At 38.5% G+C, this 12,435-nt stretch overlaps 2 protein-coding genes across 3 annotated transcripts in view; one reads left to right on the plus strand and one right to left on the minus strand.

The window, feature by feature from the left end:
• Positions 1-1,396, plus strand: part of si:dkey-71h2.2 (low density lipoprotein receptor adapter protein 1) — a 38,045-nt gene extending 36,649 nt beyond the window's left edge. For both annotated transcript variants that reach the window (XM_036550237.1, XM_036550236.1), the window contains exon 10: positions 830-1,396. Coding sequence is in view for 1 of the 2 variants with exons in the window: in XM_036550236.1 (XP_036406129.1) it covers positions 830-876 (47 nt within the window). In the remaining variant the exon portion in view is untranslated. The remainder of the gene's footprint in view (positions 1-829) is intronic.
• A 9,290-nt stretch (positions 1,397-10,686) lies between these two features.
• Positions 10,687-12,435, minus strand: part of fndc4a (fibronectin type III domain containing 4a) — a 32,949-nt gene continuing 31,200 nt past the window's right edge. Inside the window, exon 6 of the mRNA XM_036550614.1 lies at positions 10,687-11,730. Coding sequence (XP_036406507.1) covers positions 11,689-11,730 — 42 coding nt within the window. The 3' untranslated portion in view covers positions 10,687-11,688. The remainder of the gene's footprint in view (positions 11,731-12,435) is intronic.

Genomic DNA, 12,435 nt, shown 5'->3' on the forward strand with positions numbered 1-12,435 from the left:
TCAAGGAAAATTACTGTAGGTGCACAGAGCACTGCAAGAGTGTTATGATTAGACTGGCGAGAGGCCTTTGAAAAGAGGCTCGAAAATGGGAGAGAAATTGTGTGTGTCTGTGTGTGCAAATAAGGCCACATCAGGGGTGACCTGATGCAAATGGATTGGAAATTCACACTGGTTTCTGAAGTACAATGTCTGCACGGACAATTTACCTAACAAGCTCCATCCCTGCCTTTGAATTTCGGGGGAAAATAATGTAAGGGGCTCTGCATCTCACTCAGTATGAATTGCACATATATGTTACCTGAGTGAAATCCTCACATGAGAGCCATCGGAAGATGAATTATGCTACTTTTAGGCTGGCCATTCTGTGGCACGCCAGTTTTGTTCAGCTCTCCTCTTTGAGGGACCAAACGTCATGGAAGTAATCTCATCTGATGCTGAAATCTCCTTCCTCCTCCTTCAATTCCCCCTCTCCTTCATTCGAGTCACATTATTATATTCAATGATAATTTAAACAGTTTAGATCCATGGAGTTATACTTACAGTATTGTACAGTGTATGCCAAAACCCACCTACTGTTCTGTGTTTCTGTATTTGTTATTTATCGGAGTAGAAAGCAACACCATGCATGCCTGGTTTATTGCTATGTAGCTGCTATTGATGTGTTTTTTTGTTCATTATTTATTGGTTTTCATTTAGCTTTTTCATCTGCAAAGCGATGTGAATGAGAACTGAACGCTTTCATGAGGTATCTCATGAAATAATGGGAGGTTCTGATGGCTCTGAATGATGTTCTCTATAGGCCTTTTTTTTTATTTATTTATTTTTTTAGACTGGCAGAGTCCCGCTCCAGAACGCTGTCTGAGAATGCAGCTCTGAGTCCACTGGAGGCTGCCCAACAGGGACTAACGTCCAGGAGCAGGGGACATTCAGAATGAAGACTTACAGAAATACTACATCTCCCAGAATCCACCTCCACCCCCCAACAGAAAAACTCACCTTTCAAGATCACGGTCTGACCTTGTAACCTGGAAATGGACATAGTTATCCTGTGACTAAGAAGACCAGGGGATTAGTTTTGGCTGGATTTTACTCTTTGTTCTCTTTGTTAAAGAACTCACATTAGACAAGTCTGAATTAGTACTGGTTACATCCAATTTCAAAATTTATTTACTAAATGCAAAGTCAAAAACTTAACTCTGGATCCCAAGTCCAAAAAGTAACCACCTAGATATCCAACTAACAGGTATCTTAAAATTCTGAGCAAATCTAGACAGCCAATCAGCTGTCTGAAGAGGCAAGGTAGGTGAAAATATATTTGCTAACTAGTTAATGATTGTATTTGTTAACTAGCCAACAACTGGGAATTTGAAATATGAATTCACTACTGGTATGTTTAGACAGCTAACTAGCTAACTAAAATCAGCAAATTAGCTAGCTGACTACAGTGCATTAACAACATGTAAAACATAAGACCTGTTTGACTTTTCCTAGCTTATTAGCAAGCTAGCTATCATACGTACTTTAGTCAGTTGTCAGATTTTATGGCCACCTCAGAGCATGTCTGTTTACTTAGCCTCACTGAACTATACAGCAGGCTGCCACTTTTCCCAGGTTACTTCCAATCAATGCAATCTGTCATTGTATCCATAGGCACTTTGAAGGGCAGAATTTTGATTTTATGGTAGCAAGGAGTTACATATTTGGCCATTACAAAATCTGTGTGTGAGTTCCAGACCTTTGAGTTCTAATGAGATACCCTTCCATTATTTTTTACATATTCCATCTAAGTTTGACCAAGAAAAGATATATTTCTGGGTTTGTTTCATTAATGACCTTGCGGTCAATGTGGGTAATTTTGTGATTTTTTTTTTCCAGAGTGAGCTTTTAAATGGTTGTTTCTGTATGTGTTATCCTGGAAATTGTCTTTTTGGTATGTTAGACCTTCTGTTTTACCTGACACAGCACACAATGTATTGGATCAATGCTGCCTGATGTCAAGGTGTTTCTGCACTAAAATTGATTGATGGTCCCATTTAGAGGAGAGGGTAAGACACCCAGCAGCTCAGATGTCAATTCAGTGGATTGTTGGGGGACCGGAGCCCTTTGGAAAGTGATGGCCTTAATGTTTTTCTAATGCCAACCTGTCTGAAGTCCATCAATAGAAATGCCAAACCATATCTGCACTCAGAATCTCAATTCAGTGCATCCATACTCTAACCTGCCAAGATTTACAGATGGTGACACCGCTTTGCATTCTGGAACTAAGATATTGACCAATACTGTGTTAGAACATACTTTAAAAGGTTACACCACAGTGGATTATTCAGGATAAAAAGAAAAAATACTTACGCTGTTTGATATGCCATCTTCTTGTCAAGTTAATATTAGAACCTGTGTGTACAGATTTTCTTCAGCATTAAAGATGATATAATTGTTGTAAATATTGAACTATTTGAAATGATGAGTTTATTGAAGTACTGTAGCAGACAACATCAGAAATTTTAATATTTGCTGAATTTCATAGATTTGAGAGATCCTGTCAAACGTCTGATAGTTTATCAGCTTAAATGATTCATCTTTGTCATATTATATAGGATTTGTAAATGTTTGTTTGTTATTTACATTGGTTTGCAGTTAAAATTGTGTGTGAAATCTGCATTGTGTGGCCAGTTTCAATAATTTTTGGTGAAATCCTATTTGTATTTTCATAGGCTCAGTTTTTTTCATTTGCCAACTAGGCAGTGTTTTACTTGTTGCATAAGAATGCAAGATATTAGGGTTGCAAAAATTATTCATTTCCAAATTCATCAGGGAATGATTTGAATTTTCTTCCTTTTTTGCTTAACTGTCATAATGTCACCCTCGCCCCCTCCTACATAAGCAATGGTTTCAATCAATGCAGTCTTACCACAATGTCCTTTGTCCTTAATGGATTTCAGAAAATGTCATCTGTTTTCTTTTCTAAACTTTTTCTAAACATGCATTCTACACAAACATTCTTCAGCCTCTTCTGGTATTTCATTTATCTGGAAAAGTAATATTCGTTCATATCAATAACTGATAGTTAAAGACAAATTACATAGCGGTTTGATTCATTTTAGACCTACATTTTTTGCAATAAAGACATTTTTTAGGAAAAGTGTATCCCTCAACCATATTGAAACATTTATCTAACAGAATAGTTCAGCTCTGCGACTGTTGGAAAGCATATTGATATTCAGACAATCACCTAGAACATCTCTTGAATATAAATGTAACAAACATGCAATCAGTAATAGCAGCTACCCTACGTGGTGGAATAAGGTCTAATTTAGATTGATTTCAACTGGCAGAGAAATCCTATCATTGATCCAAGGGTCTGCCTTATTTAGATTTTAATGGTCTCAGACATGAACAGGCCCACAAATGGGAGTGCAGTATAAATGATATTGCACACAGCTCACCTATTTTCTCCAGATCTGCATTATGTGGCATTTGCTCTCTTCTTCCCCATTCAGGGGTGAGGGAAGATATTTGGGGTCATAACAGGGATTGCTTCTTTTTATGGGCTGCTTTAACCGTGATACCGTGTTTTCCCTTTTCAGTTGCATGAACCACCAGTTCCAAAATTTAAAAATGACAAAAGTGTCTGAAAGAGATACACACTGCAGTACGTATGAAAAATTTATAATTACAGCTGGAGTCCAACAGGAGCTGTAAAATGTGACCACTTGTCAACATGGCAAGAGTAGGCATTGTTAGGGATAGTTGCTTAAATACTGAGCCTAGATCAGTACTAGATAAGTACTGTCTTTGAAAAACACTGTTAGGGAGTACATTATATTTGCTTTTCAGGTCTGATCATCTGAGCTAATCTAAATTTTAAAAATAAATGATTATGGAGTTTATTTTTTAACATTGATTTTATTGATATTTTATTGACTTAGAGCCTTGATTATGGTTTCTGGACTACAGCATGAGAACATATTATGTGTTATATGTATGTACCTTTCATCAATGCAGATGCTCTGACTGAAATGCTGATGTTGTTCAGCGTGGGTATCACTCGTGTGGCAGGCAAATACAACGGCTCTCTGTCACAATCGTAACTCATTCATTAAAGATATTAAATACGATATCTGTAAAACTGCAATTCCATGGAAACATCTTGACAGTGTTTCTACAGAGTTCTGTTCTCTATAATATAATTCAATGAACTCTAAACAAAACTAATCTGAATTAAGATCAAAGCAACCCTTTGTTCCCATTGGTGTATAATACTTAAGTAAATCATAAGAGAAAAGCTCGATGATATTCATTTTCTTTTTTTAAAAAGTCTCTGATTGACACGTGTTGGATTTGTCTTTAAACTGTATATTTTAGACTATTGGTCTATGGATATTTATTTCATCTAAGGTGCTTTTTGCTGAAGTCTATGCAATAACAGGATTTCTATGAATAATGTTGTGATATCAGACTTTTTAGACAGCATATTGAATTTCCTGTCCATGTTTAAGACAAGCTTTGTACAAAGAACGTTGATCGGTACATTAGATAAGTATAAACCTAATAAATTAGTTTGTTCAAACATGAAATTATGTTGTTTTATTTGATCAATTCAGTACTGTTTAGATATAGTGAAATGCATCACTTCATAATCTTCACCACTTGATAAGAATAATGTCATGTAGGACTGTGACAAATGACTATTGTTTCTAGTACTTAACCCTATATGGGTGTGTTTTTTAGAGCGTAAGCTGAATACATGAATAACTGGGCTATGACAATAATCACTAGCTGACAGTGAATTCTGCGTTATACATTCACAGTTACACATTATAGACTCTTTATGAATAAAATATCAAAACAAATTTACAAGCAGAGTGTGCTATTTTACCCTGTTTTAGGTTGTTTTTTCCATGATACTGAGATTATGTGCTGAAAAACAAAACAATAGACTCATTGGAGGCACATATGATTGACATTTGTAGCACCTATAGATCAGAGCGCCAAAACAATGAAAATCTTTCTGCTCACATTGAAGAGTGAATATTACATAATTTATTTTATAAGCAGGTGCCCTGGTCTACGGTTACTTACGTAGTGTATATATTTACACATCTAGTTATACAGCTGGATACTTACTGAAGCAATACCTGGCTCAGGAGTGTTATAATAGTGATCCACTGAGGAATCAAGCCTGCAGTATTCAGGTTACAGCTACTTAACCACTCAGCGGGTGGTGTAAGTTATGTGTTTCCCCCCTTAAAGCTCCGCTGGGGCAGGTTGTACCATTCTTCTGCAGAAAGGGACCTGCTGTAAGGGGAAACATTAATTGACTATGAGAGATTTATGATGTGCTGTGATTGGCAATGAGAGATTTATGGTATGCTCTGATTGGGTGTGAGAGATTTATGGTGTTGCCAACCTGCAGCAGATTTAGGGGCAAACTGCTTCTTGATGGGTGGGGGGTAATTGACCCTTTAGGGGGGTTAATCAGTCCAGGGTCCGACCACAAAGGGAGATGGAGGTCATTTTGCTGGATTTAGTTCACATCCTAAATACTGTCAGTGAAACAGCCCATTGTCATCAAGCCAGACTCGAATCGACTCTAAAATCTTACTGTCATATTGGTCAGTCATCAGAATGCGGTGGAAGTGCTGAGCAGATGGAAATCAATTGCCAGGTTTGCATTTGGATGTAGAAGCAAATTTATTAGTGTCAAGAACGATCTGGCTGGTTTTGCATAACACCCACCATGACAGTTGTTTCCACTGATAGTTCTTTGTTGGGAAAAAAATCAATCCATGTGACTTGTGAGAACCCCACCTCTTGCAGTTTTCAATGACCTGACTATAATTTTTACAAGAGCAATTTTTAATGCTGTCAAGCACACTTTATGGAAATTACAGCTGTTTCCATTAGTCTTCATATGCTTTTAGGCCTGTTAAATTGCTTTTTCCCCTGAAACTGTTCACAGACGAGAATACGAAGGCTTGTGGTTTAAATGAATCTTTATGCACAAAATGCCGGTTTCCTTTGCTCAGTTTGCACTATAGTAAACAGAATTGCTAAAATCTCATAGAATCACACAAAGGAAACACACCAAGTATCACACATATCAGATGGTCAAGGACAATTTGGCAGCTTACACAGTGATCCTTCGAAAATAAGACTTTGAAGCACTGGCAAATTTGAGCTATACACAAGAGCTTTTTATTTCAGTAAGACAGACGTACATTTCTGCTGCAAGTTGACCACCAAAATTTTAATAAACTGTATATATTGATAGATTGATGTATTAATTTGCTGATTGCTGGTAAGGACTTATAACAATGGTGCATGTTAGTTGTATCAAGAAAAACCCTTATTGATGCACTTTCTTTACTGATTGCTAGTTAGCATTAATTTTGATCATTGCGGAAGCCTGGCTCTTCATATGGAATGGTGGATTTTGAAAATGCAGCACACATGCATGTCAGAGAGGGCTTTTTGCCTTCTCTCGTTTCGTGAAATAATAAGAGAAGGAAAAGTTCTGAGGAGCCTTGTTTTATAACTGCTTGTGAAGTAGTTTACTGAGTCTCGATTTTCCATCATTTGGGATTATAATTTTTAGTTTTTTTTGTGGTAACCCACTTCTGTGCTATTTTTATTGAACTTTAATTAGGATTATCTTGCTCTTTGGAGGGTAACTTCATCTTGTGGAAAATGTTGCTTTTTTCTTGGTTTTTACTGCACTGATTTAATGCTGATTTCTTTGTTCATTTGAAGTGGTATGAGGTGATTGGACTTGCAGTGTTTTTTTACAGCATTTTCTTCAGGAACCGGATTATTCCCACTGAGTCTTGCACAATATTATTTTTGATGTCAAACACCCCATTTGCTCTGGTTTTATGTCTGTCTTTTATACACTTTCATTAACTCAAGTCATCACTTTCTGGCAGTCTACCTCAGATATTGTTACAAAGTCAATGAGACTTTTTAAACTTCCCCCGGGTTTCATTTTCTCACAGAACCTTCACTGTTCTTGTCTTCGACACAGAAGTTATCCGTGTCGACAATACAAAGGTCTTTCCCGCGTCCCTGTTAACAGCAAAAAGGTGTTCCTTTATCCCCGTTGACAGCGGACTTGTTTTTTCCCGCATCCCCCTCAGCAGTGGCTGTATCTCCTCAGGAATCTCTGGCTCTCAGAGCTCCTCCAGCAGAGCAGTGGGTGACCCAGTGCGCGATAACAGGGAGGTCTGGAAAGCAGGGTGTGTGGAACGCTGCCAGGTGGGCCAGGAGTCCTGCCCTCCTCCCTCTTATCCACATCATCTGGGACCCGCTGCCCCGTTTGGCATTGATTTCCCACCGTGGGGGGGTGGGGGGATGGGGGGGGCATGTTGGGCTGGTGGAGCCCAAATGCGTGAGCCAAACTCAACATGCCCCAGAGCTTGTCATCGAAGGACAGAGATCGCTCCATTAAGACTTTTTTTTTTCTTTTTCCAAATGGAGTATTGATTTCAGGTGGGGAAAAATGGAAAGATGAAATTTTACTCTTAGCGTTGAATTCGTGTTTTTTTTTTTTTTATAGGACGCAAAGGCTTAGCTCAGAGGAAAAAAAAAAATAGTTGTTGTTTGTTCGTCTGAAATGAAAGTCCTTTCTGTATGTACCCTTTTCACTCAGGTGTAACAGTGTTCCACCCTGCAAACGAAGGAGGAAAGAGGTGCTGTCAGGAATGGAAATCAGCTCTCTGGTGCTCATGTGCAAAGGGTGTCGTCCTTGTGAGAGTGACATTTTCACCAGCGTCTGTATCTCAGGCCTGTAAAATGTTCAATAAAAATCCTTTTGTTAGGTCAAAGTGGAGAAATGGATGGCATATTGTATTTTTGTCTGACATTGTAAATGTGGATACACATTGACAGCTTGATCTGGGATTCATTTTATGTAATATCCCTTATGCAGCCCATAAATAGTGACCACTGACTTTAAGGCTTAAACAGAGAGTTTTAGTTTTGATTAAGTTTCTTTTTTTTCCTGCAGTTTCTTTGTGCAGACTGAGTTTGGAAGCAGTAATGATGAGGAGTGAGGAGGAAAAATCGATTCCGTAGGCATTGTAAAGAAGTGAATTTGATGTACCGGTGATGCACTCAGTGAATTGGATGAGTTTAGATTTCAACTTGAATGGACTGAGCTGGTGTTAATACAGCTTATCCAGCAATATCCCACACATTTCCAAAGCCCTGTCATTCTCTGTCAGTATATAAACAATTAGACATGCAGGAAAAAATGAGCTCAATTAGCTTTGAATTACTTAACAAGCCATTCATGGGAGGGATCTAACAGTATGAATGAAAGCCATTTTCAACCCTGGAAAGCGTGTGTGGTCCTCAGTGAATCACAAGTCCATTACTTCAATCCATCTCTCTAAGGCTGAGAGCCAAAGAGACTGGCACTACCGCTGGCTTTATATCTGAGGAAAAACTGTTAACAACAGAAGTTACGATGTCAAGGATTGTTGAGGTGAAAAGGATTTGCTCTTTATTCTACAGAAGGGGGGAGGACACAGCATACACTGTTAAAATGATTTCTTTTGCAGCTGATACAGAGAAGAATGTAACAGCCTTTACTGTACTGACAAACCTTGACAAGGTTGAATTTTCCAAGAAATGCTGAATAAAAAAATTCTTATCTGTCCTTGATTTGTGAACAGTATTTTGACAAAGACTTACAAAATGTGTGTGCCCATTGATGGCATCAATAACTATGCATGTAGTCTATTTAATAATGGTTAAATGTAGACGGCAATGAATTTGCATCAGAACATTCACCTATGATGATCCCTTTGTATGGTAATTATTCAAAATTACAAAAATATTTGCAATTTCATTACCACAAGCCAGAGAAAGGAAAGAATATAAACAATTTTCTGTACTTCTGGCATATAAAATAACTGCAATTAGCCACAAAATAGCCATGATTGGTCATGTAGATCATTCTTGCCTAAAACTCCAGTCATACATTCCCATTCATATCGCTAGTCTCTTTGTATTTTCAAGTATTTACATCGTGTTGTTAATAATAGTAAAAATGAATAAAACATTCCCATTCACATTGTTAGTTTCTTTGCATTGTCATGTATTTGCACTGTGCAGCTAGTGATCTTTTTCTCTGATAGCTTGTGCGGTGAGTCATTTCAGAAGTATGAGGAATCCAGTGACTCGTTTCGTACCCTCTAGCTTTGAATTCAGAGTGAAACACAGCACTGAGGTGATTCGCTTACAGCTGCAGACCCGGGAGCCATTAATGTCCTCTTCCTCCTGAATTTAAATTCAGTGTTTGGCATTGTCAGACACTTTGCACTTCTTAATCCTACAGAAAAGCTGCCCTCTGAGGAAGCCTTCTCCTGGTTGAAATTCAGTCTTGGCAACAGATAACCATGTGTTAATCTTAACTGTGCAGATCGATCCATCTTATACAGCCAGGGTGTTCCTCAGGGCCTACTACTCTTCTGTATCACTGTTCAGTCACTTGGACATGTCATTCAGAAATTATGGGTTGGGATACCACTTTTACACTGATACCAAGATCTACGGTATGTGTTGTCCAACTTTTAGCAATAGTTGCTACCTCTGTATTTATATGCTGTACAGTTGATAAACAGCACTGTTCTCTTAAACTCAGCTGTAACAGGATAGAGTTCATTTCAACTGGCTGCAGTCTCTTCCCCCAGACTTGGTGATTTTTATCTGGTCATTGGTCATCTGAAAATCTGTACCAAGGTATGTAATCAGGTCACTTTTTTCTCTGAACTTTTCACACCAAAAAATATCAGTACAGTGTTTGGTCAGGCTGGGCTGCAGAGGTGTAAAATCAAAGTCTTTGTCTGGGATCTTTTTATTCATTTCCAGATTTGGAATACTGAAATGTGATTTTAATTGCTGTGCATGATGAAATGTAAAACAAATTTCCACATAAAAGACTGCTGCCATGCTTTTGACCAGGGCTGTACACAGACTTTCTGGAGGGCAGGGATTCAGATTTTAAAAAGGTGCGGCTTGCCCGTCTATCTGGCAGGAAAAGGCACCTTTGACCTTAGAGCCAAAAGGGCAGGGATTCAAGCCCTCCTACCCCTTGTGCGTGTTCCTGATGTTAACACATACAGCACCGTGACAGTACGTCACCTCAGTGCTTTTTTAGATTACAAAATCTTCCTTTAATGCGAAGTTCCTCCCTCACACCTTCATGGTTACTGGGCAGGCAGTCTGTGAGAGCTGCTGTTAACAAACATGCCCACACACTGCCTTTCAGTTCATCTGCAGTGTTCAACCAGAAGCAGGAACACCACTGCAGACATTATTATTGTCATCCTCTCCTTTTTCAGTTGAAAGACTGTGCTTGGTCTCATTGCTTTGCCATTTTCCCCTTACCGTGAGTATAATATTTCAACAAATATTTTTTTTTTGTCTTGGACAAAAATCTTTCCTTGAAATCAATGTTGTGTAAGCACCGAAACAATTTGCTTAAATATGAATGGCCCAAAAGCTATGCATTTAAATATATTAAGGCTGCAAGCTATCTACTGAAATACAAAGGTTCCACTTTCTTCAATTCCTCCATTGTCTTAATGCTGTTGTTGGTTATTTCAGAAAACAGAGAATGCTACAAAGACAACCCACACTTCAATTTTTGGTGCATAGAAGCTCTTTATTTTCCTGTATGTGTATAGTATAATATACATTACTCTCACTGTGGTGCAATTTACAACTGATGAATATAACCCTAAAACACATTGAATGAAACAAAACATTGCTGTAAATTGGATTTGTTGAAAAAATAGTCATGTAAATCTAAGCCTACTTTCAGCAATATGTGATATAAATATTATAGGTCAACATACATTAGACATCTATAATAGTTATTACTCCTATTGTTATCATTCTTGCATTCATTTACTAAATTAGAACAGTGCTTATTACAAACCACACACTATTGCTTCACAGATTAATGACCAACATGCAACTCTTTAAATGATATACTTATGTGCATAACTGTATGTTGTTTAGAATGCATTGTCATAGACAAAATGAGTCACATGAATAATCGATGAAAACTGTTTCAGTGACCTTCAGTTATTTCCATCTTCCATATCCATATTTGATCCCATGCAAGGCTCCTTTAAACTGAGAAATTCAGGTTTTGTTATGTACACAGTAATCAACTAGCATCAGAACATTCATCTGTGACAATCTCTTTTTATGGTATCGGTACAAAACTGCATTTTCTGAACAGAAACGAGAGCATGCACAGGAAACTATGCTGACCACAAGCCAGAGAAATAACAAAAACAGCTGTAGTTCTGTCGTATCAAAAAAAAATCAGCTTTCTTCCTATGTTGTGTAATGTAGGTGAATCCCTCCAAAACCTCCAGCCTCCACTCTCTGAGAGCCAACCCCAGGGATAATGTTTGTCGCAACCATGGGTTTGGCGATGAATGACGCCGAATGTCATGTATATTATTCCGTTTGTCATGTTCAGCATCCCCACAGCGGGGGTGGGGGGGGGGGGGGTGGTGTTTGTGTGCCTTTGAGAGGGTGGAATCGGATGCCTGCACAGTGAAGCCTATGTCCCCTCCGCAGTCAGGCTGACGGCCTTATGCTTTGCGCTGCTCTTGCCAGTGAGAAGGTGGTGGAGGTGACGACAGAGGGCTGGTGAGTGCAGGGCTCTTATCAGACATCAATGATGTTGATGGACGGCACAGACTGGTGAAACTGCAAGATAAAGAAACACAAACAGGACAAGGTCAGGGAAAGGCTCGGTTAATTATGCGCTGCAATGAAAAAAAGACAGGATTGGGGCTAAACGAATCTAAACTTTGACGTGATGAAAAGCTGATCAGACAAATTGTTTTCAAAGAGAGACCAGAATACAGATATTCTTTTTAGAAGATGTGGTAAAAAGGATCAGATATCAATCATGCACCAACAGATAATCACCACTGGGTTTTCGGGGAATGCATTGCCTGTGACTTGTGAGCTCTGATGTGTGCTGAGTACATGCACATGCATGCACAAACAGTACATGCATGTTTCCACGGCAACAAATAACGCACACACGCAAACTCATCAGTTATAGAGAAAGTCAAGCTGTGTAACGTCAGAATGCAGCTCAAAGTATGTCTTGGGGGCAGAGGTAATGAGCTGGGTTTGCTCAGCAACAGAGGCCGTTCAGAAAAAAAGTCAGCTTCGAAATATACCCGAGAGAACTTTTTTTTTTGTAGAGCATATGAATTATTTGTTATGTAGGTCAGCAGATATCTCAAAAAAAAGTTTTTTTTTTATAGTTCTTCAGGCACAGTTTCAGAGATAGTTTTGAAGCAGAAATCACTCTTCAGCACTTTATTGTGGCTTTTGAGGCTTCAGATATTCTGGTGGTATAGCCAGATTATTACATTCTGTATCAGTCCAATCAAAGTG

This window comes from Megalops cyprinoides, chromosome 17 (assembly GCF_013368585.1).
Source record: "Megalops cyprinoides isolate fMegCyp1 chromosome 17, fMegCyp1.pri, whole genome shotgun sequence".
NCBI classification, from domain to species: domain Eukaryota; kingdom Metazoa; phylum Chordata; class Actinopteri; order Elopiformes; family Megalopidae; genus Megalops; species Megalops cyprinoides.